General features: G+C 47.4%; 1 protein-coding gene across 1 annotated transcript; it reads right to left on the bottom strand.

Moving 5' to 3' along the window:
- Positions 1-831: 831 nt before the first annotated feature.
- On the bottom strand, positions 832-24,540 carry LOC108931117 (zeta-sarcoglycan-like). The gene is made up of 8 exons (XM_018746718.2): positions 24,321-24,540; positions 12,915-13,109; positions 12,162-12,263; positions 10,349-10,436; positions 7,186-7,308; positions 4,478-4,550; positions 2,604-2,727; positions 832-1,266 (listed from the first exon to the last, which is right to left on the bottom strand). Exons 1-8 carry the CDS (start codon positions 24,357-24,359, stop codon positions 1,075-1,077), a joined length of 936 nt encoding a protein of 311 aa, XP_018602234.2. The 5' UTR covers positions 24,360-24,540; the 3' UTR covers positions 832-1,074.
- Between the last annotated feature and the right edge of the window lie 3,404 nt (positions 24,541-27,944).

Genomic DNA, 27,944 nt, shown 5'->3' with positions numbered 1-27,944 from the left:
GGACCACTGTGGACCATCCGAAGGAGATCCCACCCTTGGCTGAACTAACTCAGGATAAAATGACTCCAGCAGTGCAAGCCTTTCTATAAGTGCACCAGGAGTGAAAGGTTTACATGTGGTAGGCACCATGACAACAGCATTCATGGCAACACCCAACACACTTGAGCAATTCTACTCTCTGATCTTCTCAGCAAATACTGGTTAAGGAAGTGGGAGGAGGTCACACTTTAGTAAAGCACCATACCAGGGGTTGTTCAGTGGACAGTATGACTTGAGATACCTCATCCTGAATCTCTCACCCGAAGAACCCCACTGGCTGTGGAAGGGATCCATGTTTAGTTTTTATATTCAAAGCAGCACATTAAAATAAAGGGAAGGAAGTGAACTGTACTGCAGAGACACTGAAATGAAGATTCTGTGCAAACTGGTTTGGAGTTTTGACACAATTGTATTTCAGTGTAAATCTTCTGATATGATGCATAGAAAAGGATTTTTAAATGTATTAACCCTCAAAAGAACCATGAAACTATACATAATTTGTACCTAAATAAAGAACTGCTGAGCATTCTCCACTACCGTGTATTAAAATAATCTGTATTTTATTATTGTTATCATTATAATTATTTATTTGGAGTTTTTGTACAGATCAGAAGTTGTGCTTTTAGTAAAATAGTTGAGAAAAGCAATTGGAAGTGGAAGTGTTTGATTCCATCCCGGAAAATCGTTTCCTTGAGATGAAGATCCATCTGCTTGTGCGTCGTGAGCTTCGCTGACAGTCAAAGGCACCTGAGTTTTTACTTCAGACACTAGAAGACATGGATTCCAGGTTCCATCCCCTTCACACAAGTCTTGGGGTTCTTTTTGTTCCCAATGAGACGCAGGATTTCGGCCCTCTTTTCAGAGGCGGGGTTTCCGCCGACCACTGAGGGATGGTTTATATGCCCTGTGGTTTGGAAGACCAGACTCTTGGGCCATCCAGCCGGCTCTTCTCAATATAGGCCACAGGGTGGCCGGGGCTGCACCTTGACGTGACCAGGATTCTTGTGGAGTCGGGGGGGTAGAGTCTGGCCAGACTCAGCTCCACAGGCACACGTTGCTGGTGGCCTGGCAGGTAGACTCTAACTCTGCAGGGGACAAGTAGAGCCTTCCATTGGGGCAGGCGCACAGCTCGTACACCGTCTGCTTAGGAACAGTTGAACCGTGAGCGGCAGCCGTTGTGCCGATGGGTAGACTGCCAAGGCGGATCACGTGCGCGTTCAGGAAAATCTGAGGAGAGAGTGAGGAGAACACAGAGAAAGGCTAAAAGACAACAGTGAGCCTCACTGGGCACACTCAAAGGGAATCACCACAATCAACATAATCTATGTGAGACAGGAGAGAGTAAAAGGGCCTTAGAGAAAAACGGAGAAAACAAAGTAGATCCTTGAGTTCCTCTTTCAGTATCTGGTCTTCAGCTTCAGCAACTGTTGCTCCTAGACTAATGATCCAGCAGTCCATATGAAAGGGGCTGGAGCAGGAAATCAGCACAACTGCACTGTAGTCAGTCCTTCTGGAAGTCAAGCTAGTCGAAAAATCTGAACCTCAATACTTACAGGACCTGATCACTTCCTACAGCTTTGTTCTCCTCCATTTCTGGTTACTTGGTGATGCTGCTCTCAAGCACCCAAACTCAGAAGTCCAAAAGTTCTGCATTGAATGATGCACTGAACTCCTTCTGTTCCTCAGAGCTACTGAATCCCACCTGGTATTCAAGAAAGGTCTCAAACCCATCTTTTTCAGAGACACTTCTCTCCTTACAGTCCATTAATGAGTCCAACACCTTCTGCTATGATTATCTATGTATTTGATATTTGAATGTCACTTCTATAGGACCTATTAGAGGGATGCACAATGTGAGGTTGTTCAGTCAGCTGCAGTTTGACCAGATTCCAGTGGAAACCTATGACTCTCCATTTGATTATTTTATCAGCTTTGCTCTCCATGGCCCTGCAGATACAGCTGATTTAATCCTCAGGATTGTACCTTCTGATTCATTTTCTACCTTTTTTATTTTCCACTTCTCTTTAGGGGCTGGAGAGAGTGAGCAAAATATCAGAAAGAAAGGTGCGGATCCTTCCTCTTCATAATTAATATCCACAAATTGTCCACTTTTCCTTCTGTCAAGAAGTTACATTAATGAAGAAACAAATTTTGTAAAACTTTTAGTAATGCAGTTTCTCATAACCAGTATAGACTAGAGTGTGTTTACATCTGTGAGGGGACAGTGTACCTGAGGATGCTGTTTTGCCACAGTAACTAGCTGTTATCAGTGTTTATAAAGAAAGACTCCACTGAAGCAGCACATACTGGTAACTTACTGCAGAAGCACATTATCAATAGTTATTTGCCAGGCTGCAAACAGCAGTCAATTAATGCTAATGAAAGGGGACTAAACAAAATGACAACAAGCACAGTGTGAATCCCGAGACTTTGGAAATGTCCTTGCTCATCCCCAGCTGTGACGTGTTGGTATGAACCGTGTCGTACACACACCTCTCCGTTGTTCACACCGTGTGTGTTTATACAGGAGCGAAAAGAAGCAAGGTTTAGAAGACTTGCCTCACCTCCCCCTCTGTGGACTCGAGCTGCAGATCTTTCCGGCAAGTCGCCCTGAGGTCACCGGCATCAGCGCTGATCTCCACTCCTCGGGGGGCCTCCATAGTGAGCGTCCGCGTCGGAGACTCCAGCCTGCAAAACATACACTGCTCATGTCCCAAGAGACCTGGTGGTAGCTGGAGAGATGAGGAGCACCACTAGTACTGGAGCACAAGCTGAAGGGCCCGCCAGCAGCTCGTCAGTGGCCCCTGGGGTCTGGAGCTACAGAGCACTTCTCCAGAGGTGTCTGAGTGTGTGCGCGCGCTCGGTGTTGGCAGGACATCACAGTCAGAGGAACAATGAAAATTAATGTGAAAGTTTTTAAAACTGACCGTGAACCTGCTCCATTTCCTGCTTCACTGCAGCTGTAAACAGAAAGAAGCCATGAAATACAAAGGGATTAAAACCACGTGGCTCTTTGAGGACTTTGTGGGCTGGTACAAATGATAAAATAATCCCCCCCAGCCATAACAAACTATTTAATTAGAGGGTTCGGTGTGTGCAAGTGAAAATCACCACAGGCCACTTGGACACGAGTATCGTGTCGAACCCGCTCCTGCGGGACGCTGTGGTTGCCATCATCAGGAGGTTCCCTCGCTGCCAGAGCCACCACACACATCCATTGCTGCAGATGGAAACACTCCGCTAGTGTAATTAATCTGGATCAGGTGGCCCTACATGATGCAGCGAACCCCAGCGATGCTTTACAGCCTCACTGTGTTGCACTTTAATCTCAGAGATGGAAAGAGGGATCCGCCGATTTGCCGCAGGGTAGCTCGCTCCTCCCATGCGAAATCTGAACAGATGTTCTTTGAATGTCCCCAACAGAAGGTGTGTGCTCTGTTTATGTTTCATCTGTCTGCACCAAGCACTCGAGTGTAAACACCACAGGAGCCGTGGTCCCATTTCCATGGCAACACCCCTGGGACGGCCCACATCTGCAGGGCAGATCAAGCGGTAAGTGCCTCCAACCCATCCCAAAGCAAGCAACGTATACAAACAATGTAAAAGCACTTTTGGGAAATTAAAAAAATAAAAAAACTGCCCAGGTAAGGGATGAATGTGAACATGTGCTGGACCTAAACAGGTTTCATTAACCCGAGTCATCGTATGAAAATGTTGTACTTTTTCTGATGCTGATGGCATTGAGCTACTGCAGGGAATCTCAGTCCATAGTCTCTGCTGCTCTCCTTGGAATGAGAAGGTCACGTGCAAGATGCCTGTGACTCCAGGAGCAGCTCGTGGAGGAACAGTAGCAAAGTAGGAGAACAGTTGGTAGAGCAAGGAATTCTCATTGCTTAAATATTTGGATACCCTTGACTGCACAGAAATCGGCTAAAAATTATGTTTCCATTCCAGGATTAATGCAGCCAATGAATATCTGTGCTTTATTGGTATGTAATGAATTATTATTAACAGCTGGCATAGAATGGAGCTGTTTGCTTTCAGAACGAAAAAGCCAGAGGCCAGTTCAATATGTCAAATGGACGCTGTGGCCCGAAACCAGTGGTTGGTGCATTCTTCTGTGCACCACAATTCTATATCAATTTTAAAGATTGAAGTTGGGTTTAGATGATGAATATGTTCCTCCTGAGCAGTGTCCTGTATCTCTATGAACAGATTAATAGAGTCGTTGTTTAGTCAAGGGCAGAGCAAATGACCTACAGTGTTCAGGGTGATGGTGCAAAATAACACCGTTCACCTGTCAGGTGCCTGAAGCTGCAGGTCACGAAGGCCAGGTGAGCAGTGCGATGAATGAAGGTGGAGCTCACAGCAACGTGACCCAGGTCTGGACACACGGTGAAAAACACGGTAATTGAAGGTGAGAGAAATCTGCTCTTACCGAAGATCATGGGAAGGTTCTGCTCGGATGTGAGGTGTTTCCACAGAGTGCTGAAAGACCGCCCCCTCCACACCTGGAAAGTAACATCGTTCTTTATAGCCTGTAGCATTTTAGCACATAATAGTGGGTTTCATAAATCATAAAGAAAAACTGATTTGAGTGGGCGCAGTGCATCTTTCTCCACCAAGAAAAGAAATTGAAACGTTGTGATTATTTTCAAAGTGACTGCGCACTCAACTTGAGTGGCTCCCAACCAATACAGTTTGTTCACTTGCTGATCTTTCGTGTAGCAGCACGGATTCAGTTCCATCAAGTTGGATTTCGAATAAACAGGTATAAAATTCATCATATGTTTTAGCATTTGCAACTCAAGGGTGCCCGTAGGGGACAGAGCAGGATGCTGAGCTGTAAACAGTTGTGTAATTTGAACAATGAAGTTGTGCAACCACTGAGGGGACCGTGTGTGATAGGACTGGGGTGTGACCGGGCCCTTTGGAGTCTCTCAACCCTACTGCATGAATGTGGCTCTTCTGGTAATCTGCACCAGTCTGGTAACTGGTCCTTCATGGCTATATTCTGGGCACCTTGTGCATGAAAAGGTTGAACACTATAGAACTTCACATTTCTTCCTTCATTCTGTCCCTCAGAACGAGGATGGGTTGGATCCAGCAGCAACTGAAGACGAGTGGCAGGATAAAGACAGTGTGGCATGATGAGGGGTGAAGGAGCTGAGCTGAGAGCTGACCGGAGCTGCCCTGACTCTGGGGAACATCATGCTTTCCCCAGGACTTGTGATGTGTGACATGGTACAGTGTGGTGACTCATCTGCTCAGATTTGGCTCCCAGGTCGACCTGTGGGGGTCGATATGGTACGTAGTTGAGTCAAGCAAGCCGTTGAAGCTTATGCCGTTCCTGTCATGAAGAAGGGGACCTCCAGCTTGCCACAGATCCCTTCAAGCTGCTCCAAAGGAGGGCACCACACTGTGCACCACAGTAGCAAAGACGCAACAACGGAAGGAGCGCAAGGGGAGTGAGGTGCCTCGTCTCATCCCAGGCATCAAAAGACCTGGCCATCGGATTTCCAGCTGAGCAGATGCCTCTAATGACCTACTCCCTTAGACAGGTAGGCAGTGGGGATGCTGCTGTCTTCTTGGCCATGTAGTTTCCGTGACTAGAGGGTGCCCCTAGTGGTAGGAGGAGGGTACTGATCTGTGAACAATTGTGTGTTTTACATGAGGGAACCAGGTGTGAGGGTATTGGCGTGAACACCATCCCTGTGGTCTATTGGGGTGATTCTTGGGCTATTAACCCTACTCTGGGCTGTGAAAGAGCGAGACTTCTGTTTATCGTTTTTGGCTGAGCCCTTTTGCTCCTTTGTGTTTTTACATGATATATAAGATGGGCATATTTAACATATGCAGTTTTGTTGTACTTTTAAGACACCTTCCCCATACATTAACCAAGACTCTTCGATCACAAACAGTACATGAACACTTTTGGGAAGCAGAAGTAAAAAAAAAAACACACACTCACTGTCAAACCAAGCAAGTGACAAGGGAGGCATAATTCTCTTAACACATTCTGAACTGGAAATTAAAATGTGTCGCCCATTTTTTCCAAAACTGAACAAAACAGAAAAAAAATCATTCTGTTGTCCATTAAAATATAGTCAGGAAACAGCACAAAAAATTTATTAGAAGTGGACTTTTCCAAAATAAGCCAGCGAACAGTACCCATGTGTCGCAATTTCACCACATGCGCCGCACGTTACGAATTAAGTGCATAGACCTCCATTCCGAATAACAAGAAACTGGATGTGATTCAGACCGGCTTCTGTTTTCCAGTGAACATGTGTGACGTTGGAAGCACCAGATGTTTATCTCCTGATTAATTTTGCTGCTTCTAAATCTAGTGTTAGAGGAGCGAAGAGGAATCCTGTGGGAAACATTTACAATTTGTATAAGTAACATTCTTCTAAAATACCTTTGATGCCTCCTCCCTCCCCCTTCCTAACAACAAGCCGCAGTCGTCCCTGTTCTCATTCCGAGCATCACTGTATCCCCGTATGGTTCATTTCGGCCTGTGGGGAAATCTCCCGTTCAGATCATCTGAATATGCATTAAGTCCACTGGAGTGTAATTAGTTTCGCTTATGTCACTTCCTTTCTATGGAGCAATAAAGTTTAAAATCACACCGTTCCTTCCAAGAAAAGAAGGGAAATAGGAGTACAAATTGTTAAAAAAAAAAAAACAATAAAAGAGCAGAGCAGAGCACAGAAAATGTTACTTGAGACGATGCAATAAGCTGCATTTTTTGCATCCCTTTCGTTTTTCATTCATCTCCATATGGGGGTACGAGCCCAACACCCCAGTTGTGCGGGGCGCTGCATTCGGTGATTAAATAGGTGTAATAGCAGAGTTATAAAAATGCTATTGGTAAAAATGCCGCATGGCAGGTTACTGTGGGGCCAAGTGGGAGAATGGCCCCCACCGCCAATGTTGGGCGAGACTGACAGCCAGTGTCTTCAATAAACGTGCAAAGCATCAGGCAATGAAAGTGTTTAATCTCCTGCAGCCACAGAAAATGGCAATATGAGGAAAACAAATATTATTCCCTAATCTCTATATTTGTGGACTGTCCGGATGGGAAATGAACAACAGCAGTGCGCTGATCACGTTGAAGACACGTGGAGAAACTGGACCACTTACCAGTGACCCTGAGCTTCTCGGTCCCAATCTGGACCTCGTCGTCCTCCGCTGAGAACAGGAGCCTCCGTGTATCGTGGCTCCACACCTCGAACCGCTGCGTGTGCACCTCCACTGCCTGGGGTCCTGAGCCAGAGACACAACACAGTGACCACAGAGCAGCCGCAACTCAACCATCGACCTCAGGCACTAACCACAGTCCCACAACTCAACCGTGGCGGACAGCTCCAAACACACGACCAAAGCGCAGCTATACGACAACTCAACCGCAACCACATCGTAGCCGTGTAAGAACTCCACACCAAACACCCAACCAAAGATCAACCACAGGACACCGACACAACAGCAGTGACACATGAGCTGTACAAACGCAACAACCTTAAAATGACCGCAGAGAAGTGGAAAAAAACAGATGGAAAGCACAGCACTGCCGAACTACCACTGCAAAGTCACATTGACAACACAGTCAAATCAGCGACAAGAGCAGAAAAATGTCTTTTAGGTTCAAGTCCCTTCGTGTGAATGTGTGTTAAACACACGCACACTTTCTGAACTGCTTGTCCCATATGGGGTCGCGGGGAACCGGAGCCTAACCCGGCAACTCAGGGCATAAGGCTGGAGGGGGAGGGGACACACCCAGAACGGGACGCCAGTCTGTCGCAAGGCACCCCAAGCAGGACTTGAACCCCAGACCCACCGGAGAGCAGGACCCGGTCCAACCCACTGCACCACCACACCCCCTGTGTGTTAAACAGTGTATAGGAATGGAGGAACACTGTGAAACACCACCTAACAGTAGGATCATACTAGTAGTACAATGTTTACAGCACTGTATGTAATACATTGCACGCACACACACACACACACACACACACACACACACACACACACACACACACACACACACACACACACAAACACACACACACACACACACACACACACAGCTGTGTTGCTCCCCAGTTTGCCCTGTCAGGCAGATGCAAGAGGTCCCACACCATGGTTCACCATGGGGAGCATTTCTGATCTTTTACATCCACACTGTCTACAACCGCTTGTCCCAAGTGGGGTCGCGGTGAACCGGAGCCTAACCCGACAACACAGGGCGCAAGACTGGAAGGGGCGGGGAACACACCCAGGATGGGACGTCAGTCTATCGCAAGGCACCCCCAGCGAGACTCGAACCGCAGACCTGCCACAAAGCAAACCCTGGGCAAACCCACTCACCACTTCACCACTGCACCCTCCTCTTCTTTTACGATCAGAAAATTTTTTAATTTTTAAAAATGTGATTTTTTTAACTGTGTTCCTGAGGTAATCCGTTCCAGGGACGAAGCTATGCTCCGAGGTTTGGTTACAAGCGGTCGCTCTGAAAACAGTGTGCAGGAAAGCGACACTTCGGCGTCCTCCACGTCAACACTGAACACGTCTGAAACGATCCCCCCTGCAGTTTCAATATTCCTCATGTACTTTGCAGAGCTTGTACAGCAGAGCACCCGGCTCCCCCCGGCCCCCCTGAACCGTTATCCCTTTCTATCCCTTTCTCTCTAAGGGACGGAGTCCGTCAATCAGTCAGAGGAGGGGGGGGGGGGGGGGTCACACTCCTGCAGTCACACACCACGGTTGTGTATTCATACAAGCAGAGCATATCCATTGTCATTAAGATGAAATGATTTCATATTCTTAATAAAAATGTAATTTAAAAGAAATTATAGAAGTAATTTGTGAGATTAATGAGAGGAGGACACTATAAATGACCTGCTCGGGACCATTAATCTGTATCGATATTTGCCATCATAAGTTGAGGATTAATGACTTCTCGAGTTCTTATAAAAGTCACCTGAAGTGTCATCTCTGCCTTCCCGTAATCATCATCTGAACTGACAAAGTGACTCATTTTCAGCGCAGAACGGACTGTTCGTGTCAGAATTATGTTCTGCGTATTTCTAATATTAGTCCGTATTGGTGGAAATGTGCTTTGCTGAATTTGATTTGATCTGCAGCCGTGCGAGGAACAATGGAATGGCTCGATATCTCTCTGACCTCTGACCTCTAAGGGTCATCGTAGCCTTTGATGCCACTAAGAACCTGACCGTTATGGACGGGCGAAACATACGGTGTCTATATAATCCTCATTCCAGCCGTGAGTAAAACGGACACAAATGGGCACCTTCCATCGCCGTCCCAGAGCTGGGAACAGCCCCGGTCGAATCGAGCGTAATGCCGATTTGTTACACGTGCTGAATCGCAGTAACTGTAAGGTCTTTTCCTGGTCAACATCACACAGTTTTACAACACTTTTACCCGTCTGCGGGCCCCCAAGGGTCTGTTCTTCCAGCGGTCGACGCGGTGGCAGCGGGGCCTTCGAGCAAACAATGAGTTTTAAACTGAGACAATTAAGTAAGAAAAAGATGCTGAAAAGTGGGTGAAACCGATGATGCCGCTGCGAGACAGTCAGAGGCTCCCTCCCTCGCTGTGATTTTTGGCCCCCGGTCGACTTCTCGCTGAGGTTTATGCCCCATGGGGGAGGGGTCACTTGTCATTCCTGTGCCCACAGTTCAAAGCGTCGCTGACCAGTCCCTTCCCTAATGAACAGGACAATGATGAGGAAGAGACACTAACAGGTGGGGGTCATTTAATCGTCCCAGAAATCCGTTGTAGTGGAGTCACCCCCGGATCTCATCTCCACCAGGCAAACGGGGCACGCTGTCAGCGAAGGGAGCCTGTCGGGCCACGGAGAGCTGTTTTTGTGCCTTTGAGAAAACAGTTTTATCTGTGTTACATATAAACCATAAACTGCCTAACCAGTGTTTTAGAAATAATAACCAATGTGTTGCATTTATTATGCAAAAAGGAATCCTTTAACTGGGTATGTTATGTAATGTAGGCATGTTGCTGCAAACACAGCACGATGCACACAGTCTATGCACACACAAGCGTACACACATTCAGAGGGTCCTGCCTTCGAGAAAATACAAAATTGTTGCACAGTTAAACTCTCTCTCTCTCTCTCACACACACACACACACACACACACACACACACACACACACACACACACACACACACAGCTCGCACTTTGCAGGAAAGCCCAGATCAGGCTGGAGTTGCCTGCTGCAGAGTCATTTCGGCGAGCGACCGGAGCAGGAGCGCACGGCGACCGTACCCACAGTGAGCTGCCCCGTGAGGAGGCCCCGGTGGTCCCTCGCGTTCAGGGTCACGTTCCGGTCCGAGTGCAGAAGCAGCGCGCTGTCCTGGGGAGAAGCGGAAGACCACACACAAACACACGGTGAAGGACCCGTCGCAGCATTCGAACCACCTCGGCCGCCTCCACTTATCCCCTTACGTCGCAGCTGAAGTGCAGCAAAACATCGGCTTTGTCCCTGAAGACGGTTCTTCGCAAAGCACACGTGTAACAGGTACAACCCCATCTTATGTTCACTCATTTCAGTGTCGATATGAGGTAAGAAAAATATTAAAATACACACACGCACATTTTCCGAACCGCTTGTCCCATACGGGGTCACGGGGAGCCAGAGCCTAACCTGGCAACACAGGGCGTAAGGCCGGAGGGGGAGGGGACACACCCAGGATGGGATGCCAGTTCGTCACAAGGCACCCCAAGCGGGACTCGAACCCCAGACCCACTGGAGAGCAAGACCCAGTCCAACCCACTGTGCCACCGTGCCCCCCACATATTAAAATATTAAATTGTATTAAATGAAAGCATTTTATATTAGTTAATATTCATCATTAAAAATATTGCTGTGGTTTGTATAGCGAGAAAAAATGAGGGACCTCTCTATTATTAACCCTTTACTCGCTGTGGCCGAGCTGTAAAGGTGACTTTGAAGTTATGAACAAACCCAGTTATGAGCAGAGTGCAAGCTGTGTTTGTAAGTGGAGTGTATCTCACTGCTCGAGGACTTGGCCTAGTAACATGCAGCTCCTGTACGTTTCATTAATCATCTAATGCAAAATACAATCAAAAGAAGGAAGTAAACATGTTTTAGGGAAAGCGAACGCGCGCTCACACACGTGCGCACACACTGCCGGTTCCCTCCTCGGAGACATGGACCGCGGTGAAACACACAGCTGCTCTCCATTATCCACCGCGCCTGTTTTTACATGTTTATTACACCAAGTGGAGCCCTTTATGTGTGATTTTTACTACCTCCATAAATCCCAGGCTCTTTGTCCTCATTCCGCTGAAGCTCTTTTCTCCTGTAACATTTAAAATGTGCGGCGCACACGACTGTGAAGGCGGCAGACTTTGATTAAATGTCTCCACCTCTCATAATATTGTCTAAAGGTGTTTTATTTCCAGCTTTAATTAAAATGGAAACGGTTTCCGAAAATGGGACTTTGCAGCCCACCTTGTGTTTGGATGATCCTAAAATAAAGATATAAAATTAAGACATACATTTAATATTCCCAGGGCTTCAGCACACAGCACTGAGGGGCTGAGGAGCATCAGCTTGTCCCTCGGTTACCAGAGGTGGGACTTGACCAAGATGTGTCTGGAAACAAGTCCTAGTGTGGGTAGACAGTGACAAAGTTTACCGGTGTAAACCATTCACTGATCCTTGACTTCACTGTTTGATATTCACAGAAGTTCAAAGCTCATAAGAAACCTGAGCTGATGCTGCTTTCGCACTGAGCTCTGGAAGGTTTCCTGCTCTCAGTGTCATGAGCATGAGCCATGTTCAGCGCACTATCGGGCATTCTGTATTGCTGCTCACGAGATCTGTTGTTGACGTTTATTTTTTTTTGCCAGGTATTTCCCACTAAAGTGAGAAGGAAGCAGATTAAAAGAGCTATAAGTATGCAGAGCTCACCTGTGGGCAGTCTAGTGCTGAAGACGCTCTTGAGGACCAAATACAGAAAGTACTGTGGTTGTGGGTGTGGGGGTGGGCATGGTCACCTGCCCCACCGTGCACTTTCTGACCGACTCAGATTGTGTTCAACGGTCAACTCACCTCCCGAGACCCGATCTCTCGGGCATAGAGGGGCAACAGGAACTCAGCAACGCCCTCTAGGCGAACGCCATCTCCGCTGACCTTGAGCGACCCCATACCGTCCTGTGAGAAACGGGCAGAGTGGCAGGCTCTCACTGCCGTAGTCAAAGCACAAGAACACGCTTGGCTACCAGGACCAGGTTCATTCCAATCATGGAAACACACAGACCAAAATAAATCCGCCTCTGAACACGTTACCAGCCCAGCTGGGCTGGGGCTAAGACCACATTAGCCATATTAGTGGCAACACCAGCTTTATCCCAACCTGAACAGTTTAAACCCAACAGTGCACACACTAAACCAGTTTAAACCCCTTGATACCCACGTTAAACCCAGTTTAAACCCACCAGTGTCAGTGCTTACAGAGCCATAGATGCAGCCTCATCGACACACCAATCCAGCCAAGGAGGACAGAGGTAACACAACAGGGGGCTTTTAGGATGGAAACGCAAAGGGCCATGGGGATGCAACCACAAAGAAGCGAAGGCAGGTAAGAAACTAGAAAACTCAGCCTTCGGTGGGCAGCTGCAGGTCCTCCGGCTCCATCTTCTCTATCCACCCATTTCACAGGTTGAAAACCGTCTATCAACACTGAGCCGTAGCAGTGAGCAGCTGCTCTTCAGGATGTAGAACTGCTCGGTGGCATGTAGGTAGTAGGGGTGGGCAGAGCCGAGCTGCAGGAGCGAGGTGCGAGAGCAAAGTGCGCATACTTACTATGGTGAAACTCATGACCTTCAAAATCCATATGGTGAGAGCCAGGTTCACGATCATGATGACCACCAGCAGCAGCACGAAGAAGTAGAGGCATCTCTTCCTCCAGCCATAGATCCCCACGGGGTGGATGGCGGTGAGGTCCGGGCTCGGGAGGCCGCTCGGCTGCGCAGACAGCGTGTACTGCTCCTGCATCATCTGCGCACAGGAGGGACAGGTTCACGTGTCAGAGGACGTATGAAGAAGGATGCTGACATCACCCCTGGCATAGATCACATGCAACACAAATCCATCCTTGAGCAGCTCACACACAGTGCCCCTGAAGGGTGTCCCTGAAAGCAACCTGGCTCCTCCTGTTAAACATTCCAAGCGTAAATTTTCAAATCTTCTTCCGTTTTTATTTAATTGTGTTTTCTTCCCCGTTCTTTTATCTAAAACTTCAATCTGTGACGGAATGAAAGCGACCTGTATTTCAACATCCACATCCACCACCTTCATTCCGCTCACTTCCACAGTGTTTACAGCTCACATCTGCTATTTCAGAGGGTCAGTATGATCCAGTAAGAGGACCACAGCTGTGTTTACGGGTACATGGGTCAATGCTGTGGGTCCAACAAGTTGCTGGTGTAACATGGTAAGATGGAGCCGTGGTGGACAGCGGTTTGACGCGGAGGGACCATACGGCGGCAGTGAACAGACAGTGCTCCGTGTGCTCAGGTCCCATGCGCTCCTATTCAGTCTCCGTCACTCTGTACCTTATGAGGTGCTTCAACTGAGAGAGCTGCTTTAGTGGTTTCTGTTAGAAGAATCAGCACTAAATTCTGAACCATGTTTGTCCTTGACTGTATAATCAGCTTATAATTTAGCATAATTGGCTGAAAAATGTGTCAACTACTCAGGACTACATTGTAATTTTCCCCCTTTTAAATTAATGGTGATCTGCATTTAGTGGAATTCAGTCTATGAGCAGTTCTCAGAAACACATTATACTCATAAATTGGGGCATAACTGTTGTCTCTTGAATTCCGCAGAGTGGACTATATGGGCTGAATTTGGGATTAAAATGCATTTTTCTTTCCACTTTCTAGCATGACGTGCCATCCAGCGACAGATAGACACACGGTTTGTGGACAGTGTGGACCCGCCTCTGTGGACCTTCTCTAGCTCTGAGGTGAAATAAAGGTAAAATACCACCAAGTCAGTAACAGAAAGCGCCCTATGAGGACTGTCCTTTGTCCAGGTGTGTGAGCAGGTCAACAGGAGGTCTTCACGACTCGGCTTTCCCAGGACAAACACTTTTGAGTGAGGACTGTCCGGAACTGTCCGTGGTCCTGGAAGGGCCCCTAACGGGAGGTGGATGGAGGGAGGGGGAGATGTTGTTCGAAGTGCCACAAAGCCCTTCAAGATGACGTCGTCCTACAGCCACCACAAGGCCGTACGCAGCGCTCAGTGTCTGGTGGCACAGAAATATTGCTCGAGCGAGCGCAAGCCAACTGAATCCGAGCTGCCAAAGGATCTTCGCCACTGAGCTACTTATACATTAGTCTAAAATTTATTCCTGGAGGTGCAGGATTTGCTTTGCAAATCTTTGCTTTGCTTTGCATAAGTTCACGATGACAAGTTAAACATCCCTGAGCATTTCAGTCATTAAATATAAGAGTACTTGTGACGTATCTGACGGGTGCTCATTAGCTTCGTTTCCGAAATGACTAAATTCTTTATTTGATGTGCGGAAAAGGGGAATGTTCCGCTCCTGTTCTCCACCCCCCTGTAATATTCCTTCCCTTGCAGCAATTCTCCGAAACATGTGGTATAAAGATGTTTGCACATCGATGTTTAAGCAAACATGGCTTGTAGGAAAGGGGGGGGGGGGGGGGGGGGGGGGGGGGGGGGGGGGGGGCGGGGTTGTGTGTGCAGCACTGCTGGTGCACCAGAGTCTACCAGAACATAGGAGCACAAATCGTCCCTCACAGAGAAAGTCCTGCCTTTGTCTCTTCTTGCCCAGGCTGCACCATGTGGCTTAGGGATCTCCAATAAATTGCGAGCAGGAGGACATGAAGACAGTTTTGGCCCAACGAAGTGGGTCTCTGTGGAGCAGAACGCAGGCATGATAGGAGTGCATTGTCTTGACAGTGGGTGCGATCGGTGCCCGCCGTCACATCAAAACCCTGAGGAAGACATTTCCGTCCCTCGGGTGTCTTCCATGTCCCTGCGACTGGGGACGGAAGCAGCTGGTGATGCTCGCCATGTGCTCAGCACCTGTTACATGCCTTGCTCTTCACCCTCTTCCATGTGAACACGCTGTTTACCAAACCTTGGTGCGAACCAGCGAGGTCGGCTGGGAATTCATACATTAATCATAAATAATTTACAGCGGTAGCCTGGGGGTGGGGAGGGAAGGAATGTGCAAAAAAGCAAATGTTTTAAATCTTGCGCAATGATGTGGCTCTATGAAAACAGGGCACGTCTCGTCGGGGGGGCGGAGCAATGGCTCCCCTCGGCTCATGTGGACCTAACTTTGAGATCCAGCGTTCTCACTGTGAAAAAAAATGAAGCCGCATTATTCTACGAGTAAAGATGACATGGGCTCAGAAGGCCTCAGGAGACATCGTGGAGAACAGTCCCATCAAATGGCACCACAGCGGGTTCAAATTGGCCTGTTCCGCACACGGAAACTGATGATACAACACGGACAGTCAACAGATACCACAGCGCTATATGTGGTAAGATACATGGTACGCCAACTGAATGTCTCTTACAGTGTGAGGTATGTATGCTGAGCTTCTTACACCGATTTACCCTTTTTATACAGCAGGATCATTTTTGCTGTGTGAGTTCAGGGAAAGTACCTTGATTGAGGGCACAACAGCAGGAAAGGGATTCGAACCTAAGTATCGCTTTAGTGAGGCTTTTCTTGCATAGAACATCTAGTTAGCCTAAATCTAACCGCTGTGTGGCGTCTGTGTGGTGTGTACCATAGTAAACCTCTGTTTATATCAGCCTGTTTGAGTTCAGCAGGTCATTAACACATATGAAGATTCTAATAGGGAACCTGACTAGCTGCAGAAGAGGTGATATCAGCAGTGGTCACGTTCTCCTCAGGCCAAGTGACAGCTCATGGGCCATGGGTGTGTAATATGCCCAGGTGATCTTCAATCCTCCCAGACGATCTTTTGTCCTTTCAGGTGATCTTCAGCTCGCTCACGTGAACTTCAGTTCTAGTATTGCCCTATGGATCTGAAGAACAACCAGTGTAGCAAACTGTCTTGAGCATCTTCCAAAGGAGAATCATGAACATTGGAGAACATAAGAGTCCCTCTGGTTTGTCTGAATATTCCAGGCCTCATGTTCACGGGATGGGCTTCTCAAAGGTTCCACATGTCATGAACACAGTCACCTTCTCACTTCTCACTGTGCATCATCCTGGAAGCACTGGGACCCCCACCACTGGTCTGTAGGTCTCATCATCACACTGACACTATCAGACTGAACTTCTTCTGAAGAGTATAACAGGGTAAAGAGTGATATTTTGGTGACCATGCAGGTCTTTGTTTGTGGACCTGATGAGTGTGACCACAGAGGAGCAGTGCAACTTCATTTCCAAAAACCTGAAATGGGCCAATATGCATACAGCAGTGCCTCCTGCAGGCCTGAGTAGGCGTTGTACTCTGACATTGTCCACACCTTGTCCCAGATTCACGGAGGGACTTTTGAGACGCCGGTGATGGACCAAGGCTCAGAAGCCCCTCATCCTGGATGGGTGATGCTGATCGCAGCGTGTCGAAAGTCAAAGTGTTGAAATGCAGAACGATATTTTCTAGCGCCGTCATCCATCCTGTATGTTTCTGGTCACCAGTCTGAGATTCGCTGCTCAGAGGAGTAAAAATAATGGTTCAACCACTCACTTCAACCAAGTGGTTCTCTTATAGGTTTACAGCCACTTTTTGGATAAAAGTGCCTTGATTAGGGTTTCGTCACGCAGCAATTAATGTTTAAATATGCAGTGCTTCTTCCATTGATTTTAACATGCTGCATGTTTGCATTACATTTTGCTCCGAAGCCCCTCATGTGTTTGGTGTTGTTCTCGGCCCTGCAGGAGCATCACGTTTCACCCACGTGTGGCGTGTCGCACCGCAGAAAGCCGGCGAATATTCGCTTTGCACGCCGGATTACCGAGCCGAGCTGGAGATCGAAAACCAACGCATCGCCTGGAGGGGATGATAATTAAAAAAAAAAAAAAACACATTCTGAACATGTAACTATTTTAGGTCTCAGTGCTCAAGGTCCAGAGCATCAGAGAAGCAGCGGAACCTCCACAGGCTCCAGAGGCGTGAAAAACAAACATTTGTGTTTCTAACAGATCTGTTCAAAGGCTTTTAGTTTCACAGAATGCGCGCCTCCCCGAAATATTGTCGTCCTCAAGCGTCCTGCAGGACCGAGGCGTCTCGGCTTATTCAGAGAGGAACTCATCTCTTTCAGAGCCTCTTCTCTCCTCATCTCCTCACAGCTCCATTAATGAGTCCAGCACCATCTGCTATGATTTTCTATGTGTTTGCTTCAATGTCACTTCTATAGGAGGGATGTGAACCAGCAACATGGTGGTTTCAGACACACACCATTCTAATGCAGTCGTTACACTGTTAGTACAAAGTTATTACACTGTTATTGTTGTCTTTTGTACGCAGGAACCAGAGCAGCAAATCTCCAGGAAAATACTGGCTTTTCAAAGGAAAACTCTTTCACTGGCTTCAATAGTTCACAAGACTTTGAAGTTTTATTACATAACTGAAGGTAGGATGGACAGAATTTATACCTGTTGAGTCAGGCAGTTTTGCTCAGGTGTCTCTGTCACTGCCTTCTTCAGAGCAATGACACAAAGCGGATAGAAAAGGACACACCTGTGCTGCATCTGGTGCGGTGTGTGTGCAGTGTGTGGGAACCCATCTGAGCAGAGCGAGAACATGCCAACTGCCCAGAGAGACAGATTCAATTCAAACCCTGATCTTGTCTTGGCATCTGGTTACCTGGGGATACTGTGCCAGCTCAAACAGTTATGGTGACCTAATGCGGAAACACACACACACACACACACACACACACACACACACACACACACAGAGCTTATCCTGCATTGCAGATGACAGACGTTCCCACTGAATCCACATCTCAGAACCGCTCTCATGTCAGGTTCCTCATTCCCACAGCGACTCGTTGGTCTTGGTTTCGGTCCTGTTACCGGACACATGAGCTGAAAGCCGCTGGAAACACCTGTGGAATAACTCGCTCATGACGGCATCAACACTGCCGGCTGTTTCACTTGAGCCGAGTGGCCGTCCTCCGTACCGCAGCTCTTCGGCCTTTTCTTTGTTTCGGGTCCCACGATGCTCTGCCCAACCCTTCGCCACACACCCGAGTCGGAGACGTCTCCGTTGCTATGGGTAACTGCGCTCTGCTGACCTCTTGTTTCTATGGCAACCAGCTGCTCCCACTGCCGAATGCTTCCCTTGACTTTGTGCTCAGTGTGGAGAGCGTACCGTCCCACTTCCTGAACCGGCAGCTGGTCACTTCTAACGCATCTCGAGCCTCTGACAATATCGCTCGGTGAACCTGCGTCTCCCACCCCGGTTCTTAGTTATCATCTTATGTGTCCCAGGAGCCCTCAGACTCCAGTGTCCATAAGGGTGTGCAAACGTCCTCGTGGGAAAGTCGCCTTCCCAGGACTGTACTGCACTGTATGTTCAGTACTCGCCTGTTGTATGACATGTAACTGACCTGTCATTTACCCTGCGGTACAACTCACATAACATCCAAGAAGGTGAATCCCAGTATTACTGACAGCACAACTCCTGCTCCACACCTCCTTCCACAAACGCAGCCGGGTGCTCTGAGGCTCTATGCTTCCCAGGAGACGTCTTCACCTCTGTGACACCTGGATGGTTTCCTGTGCCGAGCACGGAGGTGCCACCACGACCTTTGCAGGAGACGTTGGTCTGGAAACAGTTTGTCCGCATTCTTTATCTTCAGCCGACCTTCTGTGATGTTCATCACACTGTGAACAATCAGAATCATTCTTCTGTTAATTATCTGAGTAGTTATTGTCGCAGAAAAGCTGTGAATGTTCGTGAGTAGGGGAGGTCGCAGGCACAAGGTGACTCCTGGGAGACTCAGATGCCAACCTGTTCCTGTTCAGATGGACTCCAGAAAAGGGGCAGCGACCCAACTTGCTCTCGGGGGTCCTGCTCCTTGTGTCGCCGAATCAGTGATGGTTCGATTTGAGCACAATCCGGCAACCTGTTAGGGGCCGTGAAGAAAACCTTGCAACAGCTCTGCACTCAAAGGCCCACAGCGCCACTCACTGGACCTCCTGCAGGACACCTGCTTGGTGGGAAAGGGTGCGACAAGAACCCGCACTGTGTCTCACGTGCGGCGAAGCTGCTCGCCGAGGCCCACAGTCGCTGCAGGAGTGCAGTGAGCAGTGAGTCTGGTTGAACCGCAGCAGCATAACTGCAGCACAGCCACAGCAAGAATGCAGCACCAGCCTGGATGAGGTCTTCGGAGCCCACGGTAAAACACGGGGAGGGCTCCTTGTCCTGCAGTCTTCTGTACATGTAGACACGCACTGAGACAGGTAGGCGTATCCCTCGTGCAGAAAGACACGCAGGAACCCAAGTTCGGCTGTATGGATGAACTCGGACCCAGCACTGGTGAGTTGTCTCCCCAGGCCCCGTCCCTCTGTTTTCAGTAGAGTAACGGGTTTGACCTTCTCATGGGTGTCCTTAGGAGGGTAAAACTGTGCTGGACACAGCTGCTGCACCCATCATCCTGCTTTCCTTTTTTTTTCTGGTATTTGAGGTTCTGAAGCCAAGTGGCTCCAAGCGCCACAGGGAGTTCATGTCCAGGTGATGAATCACTTTCACTGACTGTCCTGTCTTTGGCGGAAGTGCTATGAAGTAACAGCGTACGGGGAGAGTGCAGGGACAGGTTGGGATGAGGATATGGTGTGGATGTGCATGAGGGATTCGGGGGAGGTGGGGATGAGCATGGGACACATCATCTTCTCACTGGAACAACACTGAGAGATGGAGTGGCACTGGACCGAGCGTCCAGCTGGGGTCCCTGCAGTCAGTGGTGTATCGCGTGTTGGAAACGAACTCCTGGTGGCGCTTGAAACCACTTGGCTTCACATCCTCAAACACCAGAAAAAATAATTGTTTGCTCACAGCCCCCGTATACAGCTGTCCATCACATAACAGTATTACTGCGCTTTGCCAGCGCAGGTTCCACCGTGTCAGCGTCTCAGTCACATTTCTCATGGGAAAAAAGTAACTGGTTCCCAGATGGAAAAAAAGGTCACCAAAAACGCATTTAAAAACTAAAGTAAAATGTATTGTATGCAGGACAAGGATAAAACCAACATATTCCATAAACTACATGATGCTAATGAATTGCATAACACCAACATATTCTATTTTGTGTTAAAATTATTTCTAACTCGTCTTTAAATGTTGCAGCTTCATTGTTTCGTTCATTGTCAATAACAATTTTCCAGTAAAGGTCGTTGAGGTGCAGAATCTACCCAGGATGTACAGGGCGTGAGTGAGGGCGCACACACACACACTCTGAAATTTTTCATAATTTGGCAAAGCAAACCGTACCACCAAACGCAAATCACTGCAGGTGGGTCACACATTCCGATGAGGAGAGGAGAGATGATCGTCCCTGTCCTGTCCAATAAAACCATCAGTTACATCTTCTGTTTGGAGGCAGAAGCTCATTAAACACTTTTCTTTCCAATGTGATGAATTATTGGATCTGTTTTTGACAAGTGGAAATGTCACTTTCTGCAAATGACTAATTATTTCGGTGTTCAGTGACAGTGAGACTCCAAGGGTCTTTTGTCACCCACCACACACATGCATTCGTTTAAGGAACTTCGTTGTGTCTCAGCCATTATCTCCTCACACCCTTATTAATGGCTCCGCTTGCCTTCTCTCCCATGCTTTTCCCACACTTTTACTACAATAACCCTGTTTGTTCCCATGAAGTTTGTTCTTCGTCCACAACTTCATGATCACAGAACCTGTTTATCCCCTTTACTCACTTTCACTATAAATGTGTCCGTGATGATGTAACACATTCTGATCACCAGCTGAACAAAAAACAAGAAAACATGAAATAATCTGAGTGTGTGTTACACACATATGTGTGACTGTGTATTAATACTATTTCCTGTATGCATTTTATAATGATCCTCTGTGGGAGATCTACAGAAGATGGTCCTCTGGGTGATACCTGCAGGAGATGGCCCTGGAGAACACCTGCTACAGGTAAGGAACCAAATTTCTCTTAGGTCCAAGCAGCTGCTGGAGGATGTTGAAGGATGTTATATAATGTTGGAGGATTTTGGTTAAGGTTGGATGATGCTGGATGATTTTGGGCAGTGTTGGATGATATCGGAAAAAGTGTGAGGATGGTAGAGGATGCTGGACAAATCTGGTAGATGCTGGGTGATGGACAATGTTCTATGATGCTGGACAGTGCTGGGTGATTCTGAACAATGAAAATGCTGGGCAAAGATGGATGATACTGGACAATGTTGGAGGATGTTGAATAGTGTTGAACGATGCCTGCAGGGAATTGTCCATTTTGACTGGATTAGCGCTGGAGCCACACTGATGTTTCTCTGAGCCCTCAGATGTTTCTCAGCTCTAATGGGGATCTACAGGTAGGTGTCAGGCCAGGAGTCCCTAGCTAACAGGATCCATGAGAGAGCTAGTCCAGGAAAAGGACACATGCACGCACGCACGCACACACACACACACGCACACACACAAACAAAGCGCTGTTATCCTGCTGCACGCAGTCTGCTCTGCTCCATGTCGAAAAGCTGCACTAATTTTCATAACCCATTTCTTTCTATCTGACTTTAATGCTTCCCAGATGGTTCTGATGTATATTTACACACATAAGCGCTGCACTAATGAAGCTGCAGGAGACTGAGCCTCTGACACCGTATGCAAATCAAGTGGCCTATCCATACTGCTCCTGTGTTCCTTTTACCCCCTACAGCAGCACCTGCCCCTCCAGTGTGAGGTGAAGCGAAGGACAGCTCACCGGAGAGCAGGGCACTGCAGGGGGCAACAATGGGGAGTCATGAGAACCTGGAGGAAAAGCCTCATGTGAGGGACATTTTAGTGGGGGTCAACAGGGGGCGCAGTGGTTAGAGCTGTGAAATCAAAGGATCACAGCGAGTCACACGTCCTGCTTTAGTACCCCTGATCAAAGTACTTACCCTGAATTAATGCAATGAAAGTTACCCTGCTATATAAATAGGTAAATCAGTGTAAGTCACTCTAGAGGTAAGTGTCAGCTAAAGGAGAAAATTTAATTCAAAACATGGTAAACTGCCAATTCCTACTCATGGTGCATCATGGCTCAAGTACAGCAAGGTTCTGTGCTCTGCCAGCAATAGTTCCCAGAGTTCCCCTGAGCTAGACTACACTGTCCAGCAGGGCTCTCCACACCATCCCTCAGCCAGGATGACATGTGACCCATCAGACAGTGCCCTCTACTGGAGCTCCTCCGTTCATGCCCTCCTGGTCCTGTTTCTGCACCACTCACTGAAGGAGGAGCCCGAGTGCAGCTCCGAATACCAATGGATGGGTGTAAGAGCATCTGTGAAGTGTGTGACAGTGTGTCCTCACCATATCAGCACTTTACTCCTCAAACACGCACACACACACACACACACACACACACACACACACACACACACACACGCATTGTAACGTTACACGTTTACATCGGAAGTTCCTATGGAAAGAGCCCATTGTTACCAAACAGCATCATCACACAAAGCAGATTGCATCTTAAAGTCAAATGAATAAATAAATTGATTTAACATTTAAATAAATAAATAGTTGTAATATTGAGGGAATAGCTGAGGGATTTGATGTGAGGGTCAGCGAAGAGAAAAAATACACTGCGAAATGGACGTTATTTTGTTCTGCCTTGTTTATTGACTGAAACGAACAAAAAGAAACTGAAAAGCGTTACTGAGACGAAGTGATTTAAAAAGCCCAAATTAATATAAAAGTATTAAACAATGCAGCTATGGGTGGTGTCAGTATTTTGTATTTGTAGCTCAGCCAAAGTCAAAATTTACTTTTTCAAACCTTAGAAATGTTCTGCTTATTTAAGCTACATAGATGTTTTTAATTATTGTTAAATATTTATAGTCAATTTTCAGACTTGCTGGTTCACATTTGATTTCCTGTCAGTAAAATATTCAAAAACACAATTAAAAAGGCTGGAAAGAATCAATCCAGCACAAGTTTAGCTTTGCAGGGATGAAGTACTGTAACAAACGCACAAGGGAAAGGAAATGCAAGAAAAAGAAAAAAATGTAGAAATATATAAAAAACATATTGTAATAAAACAATCATCTGCTGGTAAAATGAAATATCAGCATACACACATCATTATCATCATCATCACCATCTTAGCACTGAGCTCATCATCATCATCATCATCATGGCTCCTCCACCCATCCAGCAGCAGGCCCTCGACCCTGAGGTCACTGCTGGATGGGACCATCCCACGGGACCACATCCTTCATCAAGGTGGGAGCTACTCCGCAGCGCTCCCTTGAGGCAGCCCTCCGAATGGTCCATCTGACATGCCGCCAAATATGAAGAGCAAGGAGATGGCGCACCGCCATTGGGGATGAAAGAAGTGACGCCGACACTGTCCACATGAGACCAGCTGGGGGTCTCCTACCTCCGACACACTCTTTAAAGGGCAACAGACAGAGAGCAAAAAACACTGGCGGGGAGAGCCTCGTTCCGCAACAGCTCCACACCTGAGACATGCAAGGAAAAGTGTTTTCGCTCCTGGTCGTCAGTGCGTCCAAGACGGACAGCGGACTCACTGCCGTGGGACCGCGGTCCTCGTTAACACACAGCGATTGTTCACAATAGGACTGGACTCTACATGATCTGCATGGAAAGTGTCCTTCATAAAACCACAATCTGTCCTCCATACCAGGCAACGTCAGTACTTTCATACAGTGCAATTCCACTGACGTCCAAATCACGGTAGTTTACCATGGCAAAGAAGAGCCACTGAAAACAGATTACTTCAATGACCAGTAATTTTTCCACTCTGGTAAATGATCACCGAGTGATGGAAGCTGAGGTACCTGCAGGGAAAGACCTCCGAATATGCATGAGACACCTATGAAGATGTAGGAATATGATATCGAATGGGTTCCGAAATGAGAGACCCTGAAGTGACTAGATCTACAGAGGGACCCCAGTTGAGATGTGCTCTCCTCAACGTGTCTTTGGTGGCAGGTCCTGATCTTCAGCCTGCGGGACACTGATAGGGAAAAAGATGAGGTTCACTCACCTTCAGGGCCTCGATGTCCAAGGAGGCAGAGCGGTTCATGGATGGAACTTCAGTTAAAGTCCAGCAAAGCAAAGTTGAGAAGCGTCGACTTGTGGCCGTAGAGCCCAGATGTGTCTGGAGCCCCGGTCCCTAGAAACTGTCCTCTGTCCCATGGCCACAGATCACAACTCCAAGGGTTCACAATAAACGGACAGCAGGAACGATGGTGATGACAGCAATGATGATGATGATGATGGCGGCAGCAGTTCAAGCCAAGTTCCCCATGATGGGCGGGCACTTTAATCCATCAGTGAGAGGGACGACTTGTCGGATGGCGTGAAGAGGGGAGCCAGTGGCCCCCTGCAGAGAGCCAGGACACTGCTGCACCCTCAGAGACAAACGGCGAGGAGCGCAGCTCCTAGAGCACATCCCCCATAAGATATGAGAGGAAGAGAGTCCTGCGAGGCCCTCGGAGCCACATCTCCAGTGAGGTCTTCCTGCAGCAAAGCTCTGAAATGTGTCCACTTTGGCGAGCAGCTGAGCAGGAGCATGAGATGTTTATCTCATTTAGTTCTGGCTGAAGATGTGAACATTGGAGAGAGGGTGTTTTTCCAGGCTGATGATGATGATCTGATGATGATTTAATATTTTCATCCCTTTTGGTGAAGTCTCTGTCCACCCGGTGAGAAGATGAGTGCTCCTGTGTGCTCTGGGTGTGAGGAGCTCCCTGATCTTCTCTCTCTGTCCTTCAGCAGCACATCACCGTTTCTCCAGCCTCCCACCCTCCCTGCCTCCCTCCCTCCCTCTCCCTCTCTCTCTCCCCCCTACACACACATCGCAGATCCTCCTCTTTCCCCCTCTCCTTCTGCAGGGTCCTAAAAGCAGTATTCCGACAGAAGAGGAGGAGGACAGGCTCGATCAGTCACCGTGTACCTTCAGCCCATCGTCGTGACCATCATCAGGACCGCGACGTTTCCCCATTCGGATGATCGGAGCGCAAGCGGCTCTGGACAAACACAAGGCAGCGAGGATGTTAAAAGTGATGTGGGTATTAATAAAGATGTGGGCGTTAATAGTATGGGTCTTAGCATGTGTTTATAGTTAAAAACAGTGATAATATGAGTGCCACTGTGTCACGGTCAGGAATATACCCATAAATAAGGATTTATGGCGCAGAATCACACCCCATGAACAGAGATCTTATGAACTCACCCCAGAAGAGCGCCAGCCTGAAAGTAAATAATAATACTAATAATAATAATAATAAGAAGAATAATAATAATAATAATAATAAGAATAATAATTACAACCTATAGCTGGAAAGGGAGATTTATAACCCACAGTCAGTTTTTCACTGCTCACTGCATTGGGTGTGTGTGTGTGTGTGTGTGTGTGTGTGTGTGTGTGTGTGTGTGTGTGTGTGTGCGTGCACTTGAGAGAGGGAGAGACAGAGAGAGAGGAGCCCTAGGTCAGCAGCCTCACGGCACCACATGAATCAGATAAACATGTATTTATGTATTTCATATCTGACTGGTGAAGCTGAATCATATCTGGAGCAGTAAGATGGATCAGCAAATGAGAGAAAAAGAGGGCAAGAACCTCATACATTACCACGGTATGGGTGCCACCACCAGCATCATCATTACCAGGGGACAGGTACCACCACCAGCATCATCACTGTCACCACCACGCTCATTGTCACCATGGTATGGGTACCAGCAACAGCATCAGCACCATCATCACTAGTAACCTTTTTTTTTTAACTGTTATTGTTGTTTTTGTTTTTGCTGTCACTGTTTTTATTGTGGTCATTGTCACTGATATATCAGCGCTGTACCACCGTTGTTATCGTTACTCATTTTCATCATCATTATGAATGCTGTTCGCCTGCACAGTGACACACACGAGCCTCCTGTGCTCCTTGACACACCTTGCACTCTGTGCCTAGGTCATGGTCACTCTGCTCTCTCTCTGCATGACCACTCAGTGTCCAGGGTTTGACCAGACGTGGTCCAACTTACCAGAGTAAGAGTGAAACAGCCCAGATAATGGATCCCTCTCATTAAAGGGAAACAGTGCGCTAAGGAACACTCCTTGTGCCTTAAACCCGGTGAATGAGTTGCTGAATATGATTGTTTGAGAAACCAAATGCTGCTGTAGTCCAGGTGGAGCTCAGCTCAATCATGCACCCTTGTCATGTTCCCTGCACATTTTTCAAGTCAAAACATCATTTCCATATTAATATGTTTTGACAGGCAGATATTAAAGCTTCATTACAGGTGAGACGCCTGTAGGAAAACCCCCAGAGCGAGATTTGAGTTTCACCCGACGAAACCTGAACGTCTTTCTCTACTGAAGGCTGGATGCCTGAAACGAGCGTGAGGCTCAGAGAGCTGCACGGTCCACCTGAGGCCCTTGAGGACCCGTCGGGACCCTTGTGTAGAACCACTGGCATTGTAACGGTGCACTCGTGTTGGCACTGACACACACACACACAAGCACACACGTACACAAATGGAATAGAGGGAATTAAGCCGAAGGTACAATAAACAGAAAACCCAAGTCGGCCCTCTCCACACTTTACACTCACTTTTACTTTAATTACCACACTAACTCGAAATACAGTAGGACTAATAGTCGACTCCCTGCGTGGTCCTGAGTCGCTCGCTGCATCATCCATCATTAAGAGTTCCCCTTTAACACCTCCATTAAGTACACGAATTAAAACAAATGGCTTTTGTTGCTTGTCATTACATTGTTAATTGAGTTACTAATTATATTGATACTGAGTTAAAGTTAATAGGTTAATTAAAAGTGAATTAATGAGTAATAAAGCAGGAACGACAACTACATCCTCTCAAAAACATTCGCCTTTAATTTACTTACAAAGACATCAGCGAGAATAGCGGGAACTTAATGGTTTTAAATTATCTGGCAGTTTTCTCGTGGTGCCTGTAAAGTCAGCATGGAAAGTGCAGCCGGGGCTGTGTCCTCTACGGTGGACATCACCCTGTGCCGGCAGGGAGCAGAGCCGCACCGCTCCGAGCCCAGCGAATGCATTGATACTCATCAAGAGCCGTCTCTCGTTTGTGGCGTTCAACACGAGACAAGAAACGTCACAGTACTCGGGTTCGAAGGGAAACTGGGACGGTTGCAGGAGAACGAGAAAAGTGACAGTGATCTTACCAGTGTTCAGCAGTTCATGTCAGAAAACTATGACAAAACAGCACATTTTCATGTGCCATGTTTACTTGAGGCTTTTCGCATGCAAAGTAAAACAATTTAGTGCAAACCTCGGCATTCGTATAATTTGTGGAAAGCTGTGATTTAGCCTGAGTTTTTGCAGTCAGGAGGCATTAAAAGAAAATGCTCTCTTTCTGTGATTTTCTTTTCCTTTGAACTAAAATTTTTCACATATCCTGCAAAACATTATGGATACATTAGATTAATTTTGAGTACAAAATAACCTCTCATTTTGTGGAACATTTTCTCACCCCTACCTCTTGTTTGAGGTAATGGGATTTTCTCTGAGATGCAGCTGATGTGAAGCGATGTGAAAGGGCGTGAGGAGAGGAGAGGAGATGAGATGAGATGAGATGAGATGAGATGAGCTCCTGCATGAAGGTGTCACATCTGCAGTCTGTT

The sequence above is a fragment of the Scleropages formosus genome, chromosome 5 (genome assembly GCF_900964775.1).
Source record: "Scleropages formosus chromosome 5, fSclFor1.1, whole genome shotgun sequence".
NCBI lineage: Eukaryota > Metazoa > Chordata > Actinopteri > Osteoglossiformes > Osteoglossidae > Scleropages > Scleropages formosus.
This window is presented reverse-complemented; position numbering and strand designations above follow the sequence as displayed.

Excerpts from the sequence above, each read along its gene's own strand:
- LOC108931117 (XM_018746718.2), bottom strand. The coding sequence starts at position 24,359 with ATGAACCGCTCTGCCTCCTTGGACATCGAGGCCCTGAAG. Across the intron at positions 13,110-24,320 it reads TGGACATCGAGGCCCTGAAG|ATGATGCAGGAGCAGTACAC; the intron begins GTGAGTGAACCT and ends TCCTGTGCGCAG. Across the intron at positions 10,437-12,161 it reads GAGAGATCGGGTCTCGGGAG|GACAGCGCGCTGCTTCTGCA; the intron begins GTGAGTTGACCG and ends GCTTCTCCCCAG.